Here is a 20,668-nt window from a genome sequence, read left to right on the forward strand (position 1 = left end):
TACTGTATATCATTGTAGGTATAACATCTAAAAGGGATAGTAAGACCATAAGTTTGTTTTCAAAGTGTCTGATAATACAGTAGATTCCTTTCTATAGCAGAATGGGATTCTCTAAAAAAAATTCCCTAATAAATAATGATTCAGTAACATATGTAAAAGACAACTTCATCAGTGTCATAACTGGATTAGGAGAATAATTAATAGTTTTTATCTGACTTCATATTTTGATAAAACTATAGATAATTTTGTTTTTATGATCTAAATAGTGTTTGCTCAACCTTTTCTATGTGATTAAAAACCACACCTGAACATTTCCTCATGTTTTGGATAATTTACATGAACTGAAGTCAGCTGATTTCCAATCATCAGTATGTAAATGATCTGTGTGTGTTGCCTCATAAACCAGCGAAGTGTGTGTGTGTGTATCAGAGAGAGGACAGAAGAGCTCACATCAGTTCAGCTTCAACATCAACATGTTCTCTGCAGCTCTGATACTGCTGCTGGCAGCTGGATCCTGTGAGGAGCTTTCAGTGGATTCTCACTAATAAACACATCAGAAACACTGAGTGGTCAGATGAATGATGGAGATAATGTTGCTTTGTGTTTCCACAGGTGTGAACAGTATTGATCTCATCCAGCCAGACTCAATGGTTGTGCAGCCTGGACAGCCTTTGACCATCACCTGTCAGGTCTCTGGTTATTCTCTGACTGATAGCAGCTATGCAACAGGTTGGATCAGACAGTGTGAAGGAAAACCAATGGACTGGATTTCACACATGTGGGGTGGAGGTACCCTTCATCAAAATAGTGCTCTGAAGAACACGTTCAGCTACAGCAGAGACTCTTCTGCTGGAACAGTGACTCTAACAGGACAGAGTGTGCAGCCGGCAGACACAGCTGTGTATTACTGTGTACGTCAGCCCACAGTGACACAAACCACCAGCAGTCCTGCACAAATACTCAGCAACCATGTGACTCAAAAACACAGAGTAGAAATGTGAACAACGATACACACCTCACTCTCTGATAAGTTCATTACAAAATGTATTTAAATGTCTGTGTAATATTATTTCACTTCCACTGCAGCCAAGATCAGTATAGAAGAGACTTAGAGAAGCTTCATTTTGCATAAATGCAAAACACATATGACCAATTGAATTTATACTAAATTAGTTGTGTGCCTTGTGGTGCCTGTTACATATAGAACACATTCTCTGTGTTTCTGTTTTGATCTACTGGAATAGAAAATAACAGTAGCTCTACCACTGAAGAGACAGGATGTCATTGCAGAACATAAACAAACTAATTTCCTCTTTTTTTGTTTTCATGAATCCAGAAATAAGTTGACAGGAAATGTAAGTGAACGTGAAATGTAAATGCAGCCGTCGTAGAGATACTCTGCTTATGGAAATGTTGATGTCACATGTTCCTTTTTGAATCTGTAGAGGGAGGTCGATGCAAACTCTTCCTCTCTTTAAAACACACCATCAGCGACTTGTTGCAGAACAGCAGAGAAGTGTTATACATTTCTGAAACACTTCCTCTGTTCAACCCCACCACTTGAACATTAAATAGATCCTTAACTACATTTATTGCAATGCTCATATTTTTTAAAAGGCGTCCCTTTTCCACTATTACATTATCTAAGGATATAACATAACTAATGATGTAGGTACATTAAAAACTCTTCAAATTCTTCTCATGAGAAAAGGACAAAAATAAAACCATCTATAGCAAAAACAGAATTAACTGTCATTAGTAAACCACTCAAATAAAAATATCATAAGTGGTTTTGTTGTACATATACTTTAAGGACAATAATAACAATGTAACTCTGTCTGTGACACTTATAACACTGATTTGAAAAACATACAGAAAAAATGAATTCCCTGCCCTTAATAAAGTATTTAAATATACATTTCAGGAGTGCTGTTTTGTTTAGTAATGGATATTGAATATGGAATAAAGGTTTTTTTGACAAGACCTGGTGTAGAAATAATACAACTAATTTAATGATCTGTTTTTGCAAAAACAAAGTATACAAAGTTGATTGTAGACTCTTGAAACACTGAGGTGATTGTATTCTTGTAATAGTAACAATTTCATTTCATTTCATGGTTTACTTGAATCGGGACAGTGCACATTGATGAACACTTTAAAACAAAATAATGCTTACAAGTGTAAATTAGCCAGATTTGAGCTTTGAGCTAATTTCCATCCGTAGTCCCGACACATACAACATATAAGAACATAACATTTATATACATAGCAAAAATAAAAGCATGATATGCAGGAAGAGCAAGAGCAGCATGCAAGCATTTACCACATGGCAGTACAATCTAGCAGCAACGGCATATAAAGTGCAAGAGGAGAAACCCCTGTATAAAAGTGGGTGATTGCACGTCTGTTTGTTTCTCAACCATTCTTTAAGTTGACCTTTAAAACTATTGAGAGTGGGACAATCCTGTATCTCAGTTGGAAGGCTATTCCAGAAAGAGATGCCTTTAATGGAGAGGACATTTTGTCCAAAAGATGTCCGTCTACGGTGGACTTCACAGTCTCCTCTGGTTTCTGATCTAGTGCAGCGTCCAGTGTGTTTTTTGTGAATGAATTCCCCTAAGGGAGGGAGGGGGGGGGCAGTCCATGTAAACATTTATAAAAAAAACACAAACTTTGAAAAGACTTAAAATGATCAAAAATCTGTCAAACACCTTGATAGCTCTCTTGTACTGTTGTTCTATGGGTTTCAGGTTTGTGGCACAAGCAAACGACCAGTTTGTCAAACAGTATTCAATGTGGGATAGAACAACCCAGTCTCACGGCATGTCGTGTTATAGTCACAACATTTCATCTATTGATTCGTGTTCACCAACACCATTTCCCCCTTTTTTATGTGTCACACAGAACGATTTTAAAAGCAATGTATTTCTATTGGTAGTGTGTTTCGTCTTTTTGTCCAGTCGGGTCTTGGAAGACCGGAAGCCGTGTGGTTCATAAAAACATGTTCTATATATATACAGTACAGTCTATGGTTCTTACTCAATATCAAGCCACGATTATTGTTTTTAATTAGCATTTTATAATGACAATAATGTGAATACCTTTATTTTATTCAAGAGTAAATAAATTCCATTATCTGTTTGTTTCATCTGAAAAATTTGAATACCATAACAATCATACAATGTTCCAAAGTGACTTACAGCCCAAAAGGAAATGTTTACCAATTTAAATTGTAAGAGATAAAGTTATTAACATAAAATACTGTTAAAAGAGGACAATGTTCAATCAGAAAGGAGGAGTCAATGCAAAACTCAGATATCTCCCTCTCTACTTATGTGACTGCAGACAGGAGGACAGAGGACAGAGGACACACAGTTTAACATGATGGACTATAGGACAGGACTGCTGCTGCTCACTGTCTGCTGGGCAGGTCAATATTTTAACCAATAATTATTTGACATAGATCCTATTTGTGTGCCAACTAAACTCATGTTACTTTCTTCTTCATTTTTACAATTCTTTATTTTGTTTTATGTGCATCTTATACAATGTTACATTCATGTTACTTTTTATCCTCTTGACAGGTGTTGGGGGTCAGACTCTGACTGAATCTGAACCAGTGACTAAAAGGCCTGGAGAATCTCACAGATTGACCTGTAAAACCTCTGGACTGTCATTCAGTAGCAACTGGATGGCCTGGGTCAGACAGGCTCCTGGAAAAGGACTGGAGTGGATCGCTACAATGCACCAAAGTAGCAGTGCCCACATCTACTACTCTGAGTCAGTGAAAGGCCGGTTCACCATCTCCAGAGACAACAACAGAGAGCAGCTGTATCTGCAGATGAACAGTCTGACGGCTGTAGACTCTGCTGTTTATTACTGTGCTCGACACACACAGTGACTGAAGCTCGTTGAGTAGCTGTACAAAAACCTACAGACCTCATCCTTCATGTGCTGAAAGAACACAAAGAGAGTTATACGTTGACTAAATCTTTCCTTGTTGTAGTTTTTATGAAAATGAAAAAAACAGTTGCTTCTGAGCCAAGTTATAAAACACATTAATAAATAAAAATATATTTTTTATTTATAAAAAATAATTTCCTCATAAAACAGCCAAGGACAGGAAAAATATTTATATATGTATTTTTCATGTATGGGCAAAAATAAACAGTAAATGTAGAAATGTCAGTCACATTACTCACACAATGTCTCTAAATGTATACATTGAAATTCTTGAGGCTTTCCTGCGACAATAATGTCCCATTATTAATTTCTTAACAGAAGGTATCAATAATATATTTATGCATGATGTTTCCAGTATGTGGATGGGCAACCAATGATACATCTTATTTTGGTTTAAATAAAAGGGCTGTTTATTACCGTGCTCGATACACACAGTGACATAGAAAGGAGAAACGCTGTACACAAACTCAACAAGTCAAAAAAAAGTTTTCATCACCACATAAAAAATGAGGTTGAACATCATCAAGACGCTCAAAGAGATTTAATAAAACTGCTTGTTCAGATGGCGGCTTCACAACATATAGTCAAAGCACACATTTGGTATTCTTTTAATCTGAGTGTACATTTGAGTCTGTTTTTCTGACCTGTGTGAGAAGTTGTGTTAGAAATGTCCAAATACAAATCCAAAATTGGACTGCTCGAGTCAGGACAGTCCGTCCCTCTTTTATAGCCTGTCAGTGTCCCTCTCTATGCAAAGTGAACTTCCTCACAGTCTGCTATAAAGACTTGATATCATGCTGTCAGCTGCAGCAGAAGAAGAGAAGCTCCATCAGGTCACCTTCAACACCAACCATGTTCTCTGTAGCTCTGCTGCTGCTGCTGGCTGCTGGATCCTGTGAGTCTCACTGAGGCAGAGACACTGACAGAACGCTCACACTGACTGCTCACTGTTATTAACCTCGCTCACTATTCAACATGTTTCCCTCCACAGGTGTGAAGTGTGAGCAGTTGATACAGCCAGCCTCTGTGACTCTGCAGCCAGGTCAACGTCTGACCATCACCTGTCAGGTCTCTTATTCTGTTAGCAGCTACTACACAGCCTGGATCAGACAGCCTGCAGGGAAAGGACTGGAGTGGATAGGGAGAAAATACACTGGAGATTCATACTATAAAGATTCACTGAAGAGCAAGTTCAGTATCAACTTAGACTCTTCCAGCAACACAGTGACTCTGAACGGACAGAGCATGCAGCCTGGAGACTCTGCTGTGTATTACTGTGCCAGAGACACACTGTGACACACACCATCAGTAGAGCTGAACAAAAACCCCTCACATGAAGCCACCAGAGGAGGAGCCCTCAGACCAGAAATGATCTCAACACCAGCTCACTGTTACATCATCAGTTTAAACATCTAGAGGTTATAATCACTGATACATTACTGTATGTATTCCCAGAATAAACAATAAACACTTCTTTAAATTATTAAACATCAGCCTTTTCAAGTATCCATAATTATATATTTTCAGTAATTTACTTTATTTCTCTAAATGTAAATTACTTGACAACCAATTTCAGCTCTAATAATATTGTTCACATTATTTATTCACAAATACAAAATGTTACAACTACGAGCCAAAACACAACAAAAAATGCATTTCTGTTCTTTATTTGACACAAAACGTCATCTTTGATTACAAATTCAAAGACATGAGATGTAGACAAGACCTTTAAAGTGATTTATTTACTAAATTAACTCAAAGCATTTTTGAATGACAATAATGTGAATACCTTTCTTTTAATCAACAGTAATTAAAATCCATTATTTGTTTGTTTCATCTGACAAATCTGAATTACATAATAATAATAGAATGTTACAAAGTGACTTACAGCCCAATAAGAAATGTTTACCAAATGAAATTTGTAGAGATAATGTTTTTAACATAAAATACTGTAAAAAGAGGACAATGTTCAATCAGAAAGGAGGAGTCAATGCAAAACTCAGATATCTCCCCCTCTACTTATGTGACTGCAGAGAGGAGGACAGAGGACAGAGGACACACAGTTTAACATGATGGACTATAGGACAGGACTGCTGCTGCTCACTGTCTGCTGGGCAGGTCAACATCTTTACTGATCTGTATCTAACACAGCTTCTAATTGTGTCACCAGCTTATTTCACCAGATGTGTTTTTATCCTCTATACAGGTGTTGATGGTCAGACTCTGACAGAATCTGATTCAGTGACTAAAAGGCCTGGAGAATCTCACAGATTGACCTGTACGACTTCTGGATACACATTCAGTAGCTATGGCGTGGCCTGGGTCAGACAGGCTCCTGGAAAAGGACTGGAGTGGATAGCTGTGATCCACCCTACTAGCAGTAGCGAGATATACTACTCTGAGTCAGTGAAAGGCCGGTTCACCGGCTCCAGCAACAACATACAGCAGGTGTATCTGCAGATGAGCAGTCTGACGGCTGTAGACTCTGCTGTTTATTACTGTGCTCGAGACACACAGTGACTGAAGCTGGTTGAGCAGCTGTACAAAAACCCCTCATTATTACCACAGTTTTCTCACACTGTTAATGTGAGATTTGGAGTATTTCAATATCATGACAACGGTAGTTACACCAAACACTGTAAGATTAGAAAAATATTTCTTAACAGATATCTGAATGTAGAAATGAAATCACTAAATTGATTTATCATGTTTATTGCAGAACAGAGCCTTATCAAAATGTCTCTTTAGAGAAGACAGCAGCTGAACCATAAAAAGCATTTATGTGCTAACATTTAGAAAATGGTCTAATCTGAGATCCTATGTCTTTTAACTTATTTAGTTTGCATTTTTCATACACTGCAGAAATGTATTTTTGCACATTCTCAAATAGGTTTAAGTTCCTTAGTAGTTTATGTCCTCTTAAGGCTCCAAGTTTCTCTGTATCTGTCCTCAAATTGCCACTATTTGAATACTGAAACCTCTTAAAGTACAAAAAGAAACAAACCCAGGTCTTCATCCAGCTGCAGCACACACACGTAAACATTTAGACCAGGGGTTCTCAAAGTTTTGATGAGTGAGGGCCAATTTAGGTACCCAATATTGGATTGAGGGCCGCCCAAGAAAAAACGGAACACAAAATTCCAAAACAAATATTTTCTTTATTGCACACACACACACACACACACACACACACACACACACACACACACACACACACACACACACACACACACACACACACACACACACACACACACACACACACACACACACACACACACACACACACACACACACACACACACACACACACACACACACACACACACACACACACACACACACACACAGAGAGTATTGCGCTGGAGTTAGTGATATGCTGTGGATTTCCTGTCTTATCAGCAGGGCCCTGTTTCAGAACCAATTCCAGCTACTCAAGCACCACAGGATAGTCTCTGCAAGACAAATACAGAGAGACAGAGAGGGGGGAGGGAGAGAAAGAGACTTTTAAAATAGAAGCTTACCAAAGACCACAATAACACAGTATTCATCATCATCATGTTATTATTATTGTTGTTGTATTTGTAACACAAATCGGCTATTATTGCCTGTCATCAACATACCTTTTCCTACTTTGAATGGGATTTATGGTGCTGTCGTCTGTTGGCTACTATTCCTTTGATGTCCGGTTCCATCTCCGTTGTTGCTATACGAAGGACAGCATGTAGATGGGCATCCGTCAGCCTGGATCTCAGCTGGGATTTGTTGATGGCCATGGTGGAGAAGGTTTTCTCACAAATGTATGTGCTTCCGAACAGAGAGGCCATTCTGATGGCATGTTGGCGAAGTGCAGGGTACGTAGATGGGGAAAGTCCTTTGTAGAACTCGATGAGATTCTTGTCTCAATATGCTGCTCTGGCCTCAGAGCTCTCCTGCAGGTCGATGAGCTCGAACTGCATTTCTGCAGGCTCTTCTTCGGGTGCACATGTGAAGGGATCTTGGAATATGTTGAATGACTTCTCATGGTCACTGAAGTCCGAGAGGCGGTGGTGGAATTCCTCTTGGAGTTTTTCCATGAGGTTGTGGTTCTTGTCTGAACACAGGTGATGTAAAACGTCACATTCACCTGCGAGCACCTTGCAGGTGGGGAAATGGGTTAGATCCCCCTCTCTGAGCTGTCCCTGTACTAGTTGAAGTTTTCGCTGGAAAGCTTTGACGTTTTCAAACAATGTGGAAATGAGCTTCCCATGGCCCTGCAGCTTCACATTGAGATCGCTGAGAAAGGTGTTCAGGTCAACAAGGAACGCTAGGTCACAAAGCCATTCAGTGTCACTTAACTGTGGCAGATCTTGTCCTTTTGATTGCATGAACTCAGCGATTTCTTTCCTCAAATTAAAAAAACGCTTCAGTGTGGCCCCTCTGCTCAGCCACCTGACAGCAGTGAAGTATATGACGTCACCAAATTCAGCCTCTGATTGCACCAAAAAAGTTTTGAATTGACGGTGATTCAGACCTCTGGACTTTATGAAATTCACTGTCTTGACAACAATGTCCATGACATGTTTCATTTCAAGCGTATGAGCAGCAAGGGCTTCTTGGTGAATTATGCAGTGATATTTGATTAGGTTCTCACCTCCGTTATTGGCCACTTTGTCGCTGAGCAAAGAGACAGCGCCCGCCTTCTCCCGACCATGGCTGGCGCTCCATCTGTTGTGACTAGGGTTGCCAACTGTCCCGTAAAATACGGGATTGTCCCGTTTTTGGAAACGTAAGTACCTGTCCCGTAATGAACTGATACGGGACGCACCTTGTCCCGTATTTTGGGGTGGTGGAAGAATGACCGCTCGTTATGGTGATTCTCAGTCATTCGCTCTCTTGAGGACTGCGTGCGCACCTCTCAGAGCCACACACACACAAGCAGGGGGGGCTATCTTGAGCTGTGGGAGCAGCAGCATGCACGCTCAGCTCATTGGTCAATACTCATAGTCATGCAGCAGAGGAGCCAATCACTATAACGTATCGTATCTTAGCAACCGTTTCACCTCCATGCTGCTCGTCCTGCCCAACATGGAAGATGCTGCCGACGACAAGCACAAACAAAACTACCTCCTCAGAGTCCGAAAGTGATGCAAAAAACAACTTTTCTCCTCCTCCTCCGCCGAAGAAAAAGACGAAAAGAAAGAGTTACTACAGAACTGAGTGGGAAAAAGAATACGTGTGGCTAGAAAGCGTAAGGGACGATGTGCACAAGGCAAATTGTACTGTCTGCCGCCGACAATTTTCAGTTAGTCACGGAGGACTAACTGACGTTAAACAACATGCTGCAGGTGAAAACCACATGAAAACAGAGAAGCAAAGGAGAAGCCAGGGAGCCTTGACACAGTTCCTCGTTCGTCCAGCAACTCCAGAGGCTAACTTGGTATGTCAAATAAGGATGTTAATTTTGTATATGAATTTAAATTAAACCTACATTTACAAACATTTTGTGTGGTCAATTTCATACTGCTAAATGTTCAATGTAATTAAGTACCCCAACACTGATACACTGTGATATTTTTTAAACAATATATGATCAACTTAATCATATAATGATGCAAGTAGATGTAATGACTAATATTTATTCATAATCAGAGGTGGTAGAGTAGCCAAAAGTGTACTCAAGTAAGAGTATTGTTGTTTTAAAACAATATTACTCAAGTAAAAGTAAGAAGTATTTTTCATTAAAACTACTATTCACCTCCGGAGACCCAGAAATTAATTGTGTCCACTATAGAGGACACCAAGGGAAAGGAAGGACTGAAGGATGGAGGGAGGAGTGAAGGGAGGTCAGAAGGAGCTAGGGAAAGAAGGAAGGAAGGAGGAAAGATTGAAGGAAGGAAATAAGCAAGTAAGGTAGGAAGGAAGGAGTGGAAGATGGAAAGAAGTAAGGAGGGAAAGAAGGAAAGAGGGGGAAGGATGGAAGTAAAGAAGGAATGAATGAAGTACAGATTTAAGAAAGGAAAGAAGCAAGGAGGGAGGGAAGGAATATATATATATATATATATATATATATATATATATATATATATATATATATATATATATATATTGTATTCAAGAGGTGGGTAGAGCAGCCAACCGTATTCTTATTTTAGAACAATATTACTTAAGTAAAAGTAAAAAGTATTTTTCATTAAAACTACTCTTCAAAGTACAATTTATCCAAAAAGCTACTCAAGTAAATGTAACTCATTACTACCCACCTCTGTTCATAATAAAAAATAATGCATACTATATACAACCTATACACACTCAAACAGCTAGTATATACATGTGTAATACATATCAGGTAGTATTTGATATTATATATAATATTATATTACAATGATTATATGTATAGTGATATTTTCTTTTTCTTTTACAGGTAACTGCTGCTGAGGTAGCCCATGTTTATCACACGGTCAAACATAATTTGAGCTATAACTCATCTGATTGTGCATTCAAATTGACCCTGCAAACACTAAGTGACTCCTCAATCGCAAAAAAGATGTCGTGTGGGAAGACAAAAGCTGAGGCAGTGGTCACTGATGTCCTGGCACCAAAGGCAGTTGAAGAGGTACTCAGCCATTTGAAGAGTGAAGTGAAGCCGCTCCAGTTTTCTCTACAAACTGATGCCTCAAATAGAGGCAATCGTAAGATGTTTCCCTTGGCTGTGCAGTTTTTCACTCCAGAGAAGGGCATTGTTAAAAGGCTGATCGACTTTGTTGAAAATGCAGATGAGTCTGCTGCAGGGATAGCCAGTTCAATCCAAAGTTCTCTGGACAAAATGGGTCTAACTTTGGATCATGTGTCTGCATTCAGTGCAGACAATGCAAATGTCAATTATGGCATCCATAACTCTGTCTTCACAAAATTGAAGGAGTCCAACAGCGAGATCCTCCGTGGCAACTGCCATGCACATGTGGTCCATAACACCGTGAAACATGCCTTGGATAAGCTGTCAATTGATGTGGAAAATATTGTCCTGAAGGTGTACGGTCACTTTTCCATCTCTGCCAAAAGGAGAGAGACCCTGAAGGAGTTCTGTGAGTTTCTGGATGTAGAGTTCCATGACATTCTGCGCCATGTGGTGACCAGATGGCTGTCACTCAACCCTGCAATCAGCCGCTTGTTGGAGAACTGGACTGCGCTGAAGTCATATTTCATCAGCCTCGGTGATGAATGTCCAAGGCGGCTGCGAGAGTTGCTGAGGTTGCCTGAAGATGCAGCTGGGGTTGAAGAGGAGGCTGATCTTGCAGAGGTGTATCTCCTCTTCTGCAACAATGTCCTGATGCTTTTTGAAGAGTCGGTCAAAAAACTGGAGAGGGATGCCACCACATCTGCTGACCTATATGCCATCATGGACTCTTTTCTGAGAAAACTAATCAAGAGAAGAGATGATCAGTTCTATGGCTACCTCACCAAACAAAAGCTTCGGCGTCTCATTCCATCTGAAGCTAACCTTGCCAGGGAAGAGTTTACAGCCTTCTTAAACACTGCCATCACTTATCTGCAGAAGTGGTTCACATTCTCTCAGGAAAACTGGCTCTTTTACCTGCAGCCACTCTGTCTGACATCTGGGAACATCTCATATGAAGACATGGAAAAGATCATTGAGAAGCTACACCTAGTTGCCAGGTATGTAACTCACACACTGTACCACTTTGTACTTATTCCCTTTATACTGGCATATTATGCACACCACTTTTGTCTTGTATTAATAAAAAACAAAATTATACATAAATACTTCTCATCATACAAATCATGTCTTATTTAAATGCAAACAAATGCACGGGGCTTTTATGTGTTGTTTTTAATATAACATTTTATCAAATGAATTCAACAAGTGTCTCAGTAGTTTTTAATAATGCTACTGAACTGAATTCCAGTTTCATCTCTATTCGCAGGCTCAACCTCTCCATGGATGAGCTCTTTGATGAGTGTGTTACGGCAAACAGCCTCCTCGATCACCTCACAAAGTCAAAGGATGATTGGGAGCTGAAGGGAACAGCTGAGAGGTGGGTAGCAGTTCTCAGGGGCCGGGCAGCTGACCTTCCAAACATTCTGGCTGTGGTGTCCTTTGTCCTCAGCATCCCTTCCTCTACTGGGTACGTGGAGAGGGTCTTTTCTTTGATGAAAAATAAATGGTCAGATGTGCGGAACAGATGCTCTGTTGAACTAATTAAGAGTGAGCTGATTGTCACTCTCAATTATGAAGAGTCTTGCTCAGAGTTTTACACTGCATCTCTGGTGGATAGACAACTCCTTGCTGCTGCAAAAGGCCAACAAAAATACAAGTGGAAGAAATAGGGTTGTGTGACATCGTCTCTGGTTGTTCCATAGGCAGTTTTGGGGTTTGCCAATAGTATTTTTTTTCTGCTTTAATGTGCACGTGCACACACACACACACACACACACACACACACACACACACACACACACACACACACACACACACACACACACACACACACACACACACACACACACACACACACACACACACACACACACACACACACACACACACACACACACACACACAGGTGGTGTGTTTTTCTTTAGTTTACGATTTTGCACTAATCTACTTTTTTCTTTCAAAGAGGCCAAATATGTTTGCACTACATCTCAAACACACTGTTTTTTGTTCAGAAGGTGTATATTTATGTTTTTTATTCAGAAGGTGTGTTTTGCACTAATCTATTTTTTCTTTCAAAGAGGCCAAATATGTTTGCACTCATCTCAAACACACAGTTTTTTGTTCAGAAGGTTTATATTTATGTGTTTTGTTCAGAAGGTGTATATTTATGTTTTTGTTCAGAAGGTGTGTTTTGCACTGATTTATTTAGTTATTTAAAGACAACTGTTTTGCACATTTGAAAAAATAAATGATTGAACGATAATCTGTTTCTCATGTCTCATGTCTATAACCTAACTATAACCTCACACTTTGGGTGTTTGACACAAAATTTAGACTGGAATTGAGGGGTTTAACCCAAAAATGGGGGGTTTTGCCGCGCTGCCAAGATGTGTCCCTTATTTGAAACTCTGGGAGTTGGCAACCCTAGTTGTGACACCGACCATGGATGTCAGCTCCACATTGTATGCATCGAGACTACGACACACAGCATCACAAATGTCGATTCCCCTTGTTCTGTCTTTGATACTCTCCATGCTTAGCAGTTCCTCGCCTATTTCAAAGTCCTCCGTGACCGTTCGAATGAAAATCAGCAGTTGTGCAGTATCAGAAATGTCTGTACTCTCATCCAGTGCTATAGAAAAGGACCCCTTGCCTAGGCCTTCCACACGTAGTCCCAATTGCTCTTTGAGATCATTGGCCAGATCTTCGATTCGTCGTGTCACTGTGTCATTCGATAAACTTATGTCACGGAACTTTGACTTTTGTTCAGCGCATACAATGTCAGCCACTTTCAAAATGCAGTCTCGCACGAATTCTCCATCACTGAACGGCTTGCTCCGCCTGGCAATTTCGTGAGCTACCACATAGCTAGCCTGTGTTACAGCTTCACCGGATTTTGCAAGATTTGTGAAAACTGACTGCTGGGCAGTTAAACCTCTTTGAAGTTGTTCAAGTTTAGTTCTGCGCTCCTTGCCCATGAACTTGTCATACATTTTATGATTGGTATCATAATGGCGTTTTATGTTATACTCCTTGAGCATTGCATTCACCTGCTTGCAGATGAGGCATATCACTTTATCCGACCCCTGAGGTAAAACGAAGTAAGCGTTGCTCCATTTCTCCTGGAACTTCCTTTTCTCCTCACTGACAAAACGTTTTTTACGCGACGGCCCTGGCTCCTCCATCTCGCTTACACAACGAAAACTTCCAACAAAATGTGTTTCCGCTGTTCATGTGAACACTTTGCCGCCTTTGGGACGTGCATCCAATCAGGGAGTGAGTTTGGGGATGCTCGCGCTGGGGGTATTCAGTGGAAATAACAGTGTGCCTGAGTGTGGACGTTGGGAGAGACAGCTTGTTGTTTTATTATTGTATAACCGGACTTTTGTGTGCGTTCATATACTTAACCACACACGCAAACACACACACTCTTTCTCTGCCGTTACATAGCAGACACTACTTTATCTGTCAAGTTGTCTCCGATGCCACCACAACTTCCTGTCAAACACGTTATCTCGCCTTCAAAATAAAAGCATGCAAACGGAACTGGAAGTTAACCTAAATTAAATCCAAAATACACATAAAACTACAACGAAGGCAACAAAAACAATGCAACATCTCCTTCAGTCTCAGAGGACACAAAGTTGGGTTATCTACAGACAGTGACTAGCTAAAATCGCTAGCTAACTCCCGTTTCTGATAACTTACAACAGATTTTCCGCTTAACTGCAACTCGCGAGATTTGCGAGATTCAGGTTACCAAATAAGGAGTGAGAGTGACGCTTAGAGGAACCGGAAGCTGCGCTAGCCTCCGGTGGCTACCATAATGCTATCATTTAGTTTCTCCGATTTTTGCACAAAAATGGATTGATGGACCATCAATAAATAAGCCATGCCTGCTTCATGTATGGAAGAGGACCAGCGCCTCAAGAAAGCAATCATATCATCAGGTGTGGTCTCTAACATTTATAAATTATTATCTAGGGCTGCCCCGAATACCTATTCTCCTGTCCAACTGTCCTGGGAGCATACCTTGAATATCTCTCTGTCTGCTTTGCAATGGAACTCCATTTGGCAGTCAGCTATGTTCTCTTCTAAATGTGTAAGATTCAAGATCATACAGTTCAAAATTCTCAATAGAGCTTACATCACCCCTGTTACAAAATCCAAGATGGACAATAAACACAGAGATTTATGCTGGCATGAATGTGGCAAGCGAGGTACATTGTTGCACCTACTCTGGGAATGCCCAGCGGTAAAAAAACTTTGGTCAGAAGTAATATCCTTATTGTCTGAATCTTTAAAAGTTAATATCCCTACATGTCCCATTGCATGTCTACTGGGTCTCAAGCCAGATGGCAATCCTGCATGGACTACCGATCGGCTCTGGACATTGGCCTGTTTAGCCACAAAAAGACTCATCCTATTAAACTGGAAGGAACGCAAACCAGCCTGCTTTACTAGGGACTCATGGCTGAGGGAGTATCTGGACCTACTGAACATGGAGCGTGCAGCTTCTCTGCTGGGGGATTTTGAGGGGAGACAGGAGGATTGCGGTTCACTGTCCGCAGCTCTCCTATCTAACCCTGTCAATATGGCATCTCCTGTGTAATGTATAATGCATTGTGTATGTACTGTCCTGTGTATGTCACAATCAGCTGTCTTAGGAAGTCATCCTTGCATCCACCCCCCCCCCCCCCTCCCCCGTTACGTTTTGTTTAGTTGTTTGTTGTTACATGTTTTGATGTACGGTTTGTTATCTGGAGCAATGTCTGTTAAAAAAAAAAAAAAAAAAAAAAAAAAATGTACTGTACTTGGGGTTTAACAGGTTAACTATCGCGGGCCGCCAGAAACATTTCCGAGGGCCGCCATTGGCCCGCGGGCCGCACTTTGAGAACCCCTGGTTTAAATGATGTTTAATGCTGTTTGTATAGCCTTGAATTAGATTTTTAAAGCAGAATGTGAAGTAGGAGGAGCTAATCGTAAAATGAATTCTCAAAGGGATCAAGTTTACTTCATATTTAAAGAGGGATTCAAGCTTTTGAAAACACAAGAAACTGTGTGAACATGGCTCAGGGAAAGCTAACACTCTTGGTGGTTGCTCTGTTTGTTTAGTCTGTCGCTGAAGGTCAGACCATAACTGAGTCTGAACCAGCAGTCAGGAAACCCAGAGAATCTCACAGACTCACCTGCACAACATCTGGATTCAACTTTGGAGGCTCACGATGGAACTGGATACACACTCAAGAGTACTCCTATATCTTACTCTCAGTCGGTCCAGGGTAGATTCACTATCTCCAGAGATGACTCCAGCAGTAAAAACCATCTTTAGCAAAAACAGAATTAACTGTCATTAGTAAACCACTCAAATAAAAAGATCATTAGTGTTTTTGTTTTAAAAATGTTTTAAGGACAATAATAGCAATGTAACTCTGTCTGTGACACTTATAACACTGATTTGAAAAACATACAGAACAAATGAATTCACTGCCCTTAATAAAGTATTTAAATATACATTTCAGGAGTGCTGTTTTGTTTAGTAAATGATATTGAAAATGGAATAAAGGTTTTGACAAGACCTGGTGTAGAAATGATCAAAACTAATTTAATGATCTGTTTTTGCAAAAACAAAGTATACAAAGTTGATTGTAGACTCTTGAAACACTGAGGTGATTGTATTATTGTAATAGTAACAATTTCATTTCATTTCATGGTTTACTTGAATCGGGACAGTGCACATTGATGAACACTTTAAATAAAAAATAATGCTTACAAGTGTAAATTAGCCCGATTTTAGCTTTGAGCTAATTTCCATCCGTAGTCCCGACACATACAACATATAAGAACATGACATTTATATACATAGCAAAAATAAATGCATGATATGCAGGAAGAGCAAGAGCAGCATGCAAGCATTTACCACATGGCAGTACAATTTAGCAGCAACGGCATATAAAGTGCAAGAGGAGAAACCCCTGTATAAAAGTGGGTGATTGCACGTCTGTTTGTTTCTCAACCATTCTTTAAGTTGACCTTTAAAACTATTGAGAGTGGGACAATCCTGTATCTCAGTTGGAAGGCTATTCCAGAAAGAGCTGCCTTTAATGGAGAGGACATTTTGTCCAAAAGATGTCCGTCTACGGTGGACTTCACAGTCTCCTCTGGTTTCTGACCTAGTGCAGCGTCCACTGTGTTTTTTGTGAATGAATTCCCCTAAGGGAGTGGGGGGGGGGGGGGGGGGGGGGGGGCAGTCCATGTAAACATTTATAAAAAAAACACAAACTTTGAAAAGACTTAAAATGGTCAAAAATCAAGAAATGGTGTTTCTCAAGGATGGTACAGTGGTGGTATGCATTTAGCTTTCTGTCAAACACCTTGATAGCTCTCTTGTACTGTTGTTCTATGGGTTTCAGGTTTGTGGCACAAGCAAACGACCAGTTTGTCAAACAGTATTCAATGTGGGATAGAACAACCCAGTCTCACGGCATGTCGTGTTATAGTCACGACATTTCATCTATTGATTCGTGTTCACCAACACCATTTCCCCCTTTTTTTCGTGTCACACAGAACGATTTTAAAAGCAATGTATTTCTAGTGGTAGTGTGTTTCGTCTTTTTGTCCGGTCGGGTCTTGGAAGACCGGAAGCCGTGTGGTTCATAAAAACATGTTCTTTATATATACAGTACAGTCTATGGTTCTTACTCAATATCAAGCCACGATTATTGTTTTTAATTAGCATTTTTTAATGACAATAATGTGAATACCTTTATTTTATTCAACAGTAAATAAAATCCGTTATTTGTTTGTTTCATCTGAAAAATCTGAATACCATAACAATCATACAATGTTCCAAAGTGACTTACAGCCCAAGAAGAAATGTTTACCAATTTAAATGTTAAGAGATAATGTTTTTAACATAAAATGATGTTAAAAGAGGACAATGTTCAATCAGAAAGGAGGAGTCAATGCAAAACTCAGATATCTCCTCCTCTACTTATGTGACTGCAGAGAGAAGGACAGAGGACACACAGTTTACCATGATGGACTATAGGACAGGACTGCTGCTGCTCACTGTCTGCTGGGCAGGTCAATATTTTAACCAATAATTATTTGACATAGATCCTATTTGTGTGCCAACTAAACTCATGTTACTTTCTTCTTCATTTTTACAATTATTTATTTTGTTTTATGTGCATCTTATACAATGTTACATTCATGTTACTTTTTATCCTCTTGACAGGTGTTGGGGGTCAGACTCTGACAGAATCTGAACCAGTGACTAAAAGGCCTGGAGAATCTCACAGATTGACCTGTAAAACCTCTGGACTGTCATTCAGTAGCTACTACATGGCCTGGGTCAGACAGGCTCCTGGGAAAGGACTGGAGTGGGTTGCTACTATGCACCCTACTAGCAGTAGCAGCATCTTCTACTCTGAGTCAGTGAAAGGCCGGTTCACCATCTCCAGAGACAACAGCAGACAGCAGGTGTATCTGCAGATGAACAGTCTGACGGCTGTAGACTCTGCTGTTTATTACTGTGCTCGAGACACACAGTGACTGAAGCTGGTTGAGCAGCTGTACAAAAACCTACAGTCCTCCTCCTTGATGTGTTGATAGAGCACAAAGAGAATTATACTTTGACTAAATATTTTCTTGTTGTAGTTTTATGAAAAGGGAAACAAGAGTTGCTACTGAGCCAAGTTATAAAACACATTAATAAATACAAATGTCTTAAAAAATGTTATTTCCTAATAAAACAGCCAAGGACAGAATAATCATCTTCTAAATGTATGTTTCATGTATGGGCAAAACGAAAAACTAAATGTAGACATTTCTGTCACATTACTCACATTCAGTTGGAAGTGCAGCAGCCTCATGTGTTAATCTCACTGCTAAAATAAATTCATGATACACAGAAGGAAGAATGGCTGTTTGTTCTTGTGATTGTGCAGTGTGATGTAAGCTGGATAATTAAATCATTCTGCAATAAGACAAACTTTCCCTTTCTGGGAGAAAATCTATGTCTTCCTGAGTGACATGTTGCTGCAGTAATCCCCCTCACTGAGGTGACCTATCATTTTCAAATGAAAGTATGAGACTGACAGTGCAGCTTGTTTTGTATACATTAAATCAACCACCACACTGTTAGTCTCTCAGAAATGCAAATACCAACAAGTAAAAAAGACTAAACAACATCTTATTTTTGGGTCTGTTATGGACCTTCTCTCATATTTCAGCACTCCTCCTTCTCTCACAAATTAAGTATTTATGTATCAACACTGCGACCCCGCAAAAAAATGCAAATCCCAACACACTGATGGATAATCCCCACCCATTCTGCGAGCACAATATATATCCTTCATACAGCCTCTGTTGTTGCAGACTCTGACAAGTTCCCAACATGACATTAGTACAAAGCGTGGTCCTCCTGGCTCTGGTTTCGGGTGAGTGAAGTCGGTCCAGCAGAGGAGGAGAAGAGCTGCTGGTTCCCCGTCATCTAAACTCTGTGTCTCTTTCAGCGGCTCAGGGCCAGTCCCTCACCTCCTCAGAGCCGGTGGTCAGCAGAGCAAGAGAACCAGTCTCTCTGTCCTGTAAGGTGGAAGGACTTCCTCTGGCTTGGCTGCACTGGATCAGGCAGAAACCAGGGAAAGGACTGGAGTGGATCGGACGCATTGATAGTGGAACTGGAACCATATTTGCCCAAAGACTGCAAGGCCAGTTTTTCATCACCAAAGACACTTCCAAAAATGTTGTGTACTTTGAGGTGAAGAGTCTGACACAAGAAGACTCTGCAGTTTATTACTGTGCACGAGAGACACAGTGACACACTAGACTACCATGCTGTACAAAAACTGAACAACACTGATCCCTGTATGAAAACCACTGAAGCATGTCAGGGCTGTGAAAACACAATTCTCATTGGATGATCACCAGCTGATAATGACATGTATTTCATTTAGAAAAACATGTGTGTTACTGCGTAGAGAGTCATGACTCACAGCAATGCCTGCATTTTTGAAAGGATAACCCTGTACAACGTACATTTTAATCCAGTGAACACTTTGGTTTAAAAAGCTCTGTATAATACATAATTATGTGGAGTTGATAGGGAGCGGCTTCTCTTCGGCTAGTAGCAACACATATGCCAGCAGAGTGGAGGGACGTGTAGAAGTCAGTAGAGATGATAGCAACAGCATGGTGCATCTGAGGCTGTCCAACTTAAAGCCAGAGGACTCTGCTGTGTATTACTGCGCCAAAGAGACACACACTGGTTAAAGGAAGCCCAAAGGCTTTACAAAAACCTCTAACTATTTATTATCACTAGTACCAACAGGTGGCAGTAAATGATAAAAAGTCAGATGACAGTAAGGAGAAAAAGACAGCTTTTCTAAACACACTATGAAAGCAACAGCTGATGTGGAATTTCACTTCCCCTTTTTTAGATATACATTTTACTTCAGGCATTCTTGCAACAATATTGTCCCATTATTTTATTTTTAATGTTAAGTATCGAGAATAGATTTCTGCATGATGTATCCAGTATGTGGGTTAGGGTTTTGCTGAGCAGAATAAATGATTACATCTTATTTAAGTTTAAATAAACGTTTGTGATAAGTAACTTAAAATGTATCCTTATAATTGTCCAATCACAAATCCAAAAGACAACTCGAGACAGGACAGTCCGTCCCTCTTTTAAAGCCTGTCAGTGTCCCTCTCTATGCAAAGTGAGCTTCCTCACAGTCTGCTATAAAGACTTGATATCATGCTGTCAGCTGCAGCAGAAGAAGAGAAGCTCCATCAGGTCACCTTCAACACCAACCATGTTCTCTGTAGCTCTGCTGCTGCTGCTGGCTGCTGGATCCTGTGAGTCTCACTGAGGCAGAGACACTGACAGAACGCTCACACTGACTGCTCACTGTTATTAGCCTCACTCACTATTCAACATGTTTCCCTCCACAGGTGTGAAGTGTGAGCAGTTGATACAGCCAGCCTCTGTGACTGTGCAGCCAGGTCAACGTCTGACCATCACCTGTCAGGTCTCTTATT

General features: G+C 40.3%; 1 protein-coding gene and 1 gene segment (V, D, J or C); both read left to right on the forward strand.

Moving 5' to 3' along the window:
- The first annotated feature begins 8,687 nt into the window (after nt 1-8,687).
- Nucleotides 8,688-12,712, forward strand: LOC307015133 (uncharacterized protein). The gene is made up of 3 exons (XM_079643550.1): nt 8,688-9,382; nt 10,367-11,619; nt 11,889-12,712. The coding sequence occupies exons 1-3, from the start codon at nt 9,038-9,040 to the stop codon at nt 12,289-12,291; spliced, it is 2,001 nt and encodes a 666-aa protein (XP_079499676.1). The 5' UTR covers nt 8,688-9,037; the 3' UTR covers nt 12,292-12,712.
- Nucleotides 12,713-19,022: 6,310 nt separating this feature from the next.
- On the forward strand, nt 19,023-19,445 carry LOC307014374 (immunoglobulin heavy variable 1-24-like). The segment is given in 2 exons: nt 19,023-19,065; nt 19,141-19,445.
- The last annotated feature ends 1,223 nt before the right edge of the window (nt 19,446-20,668 follow it).

The sequence above is a fragment of the Notothenia rossii genome (genome assembly GCF_949606895.1).
Source record: "Notothenia rossii genome assembly, chromosome: 8".
NCBI classification, from domain to species: domain Eukaryota; kingdom Metazoa; phylum Chordata; class Actinopteri; order Perciformes; family Nototheniidae; genus Notothenia; species Notothenia rossii.

Bases quoted from the DNA above. Each gene is read 5' to 3' on its own strand.
- LOC307015133 (XM_079643550.1), top strand. From the start codon at position 9,038: ATGCTGCCGACGACAAGCACAAACAAAACTACCTCCTCAGAGTCCGAA. The intron at 9,383-10,366 runs GTATGTCAAATA...TTTCTTTTACAG, and splicing joins CAACTCCAGAGGCTAACTTG to GTAACTGCTGCTGAGGTAGC. The intron at 11,620-11,888 runs GTATGTAACTCA...CTCTATTCGCAG, and splicing joins AAGCTACACCTAGTTGCCAG to GCTCAACCTCTCCATGGATG.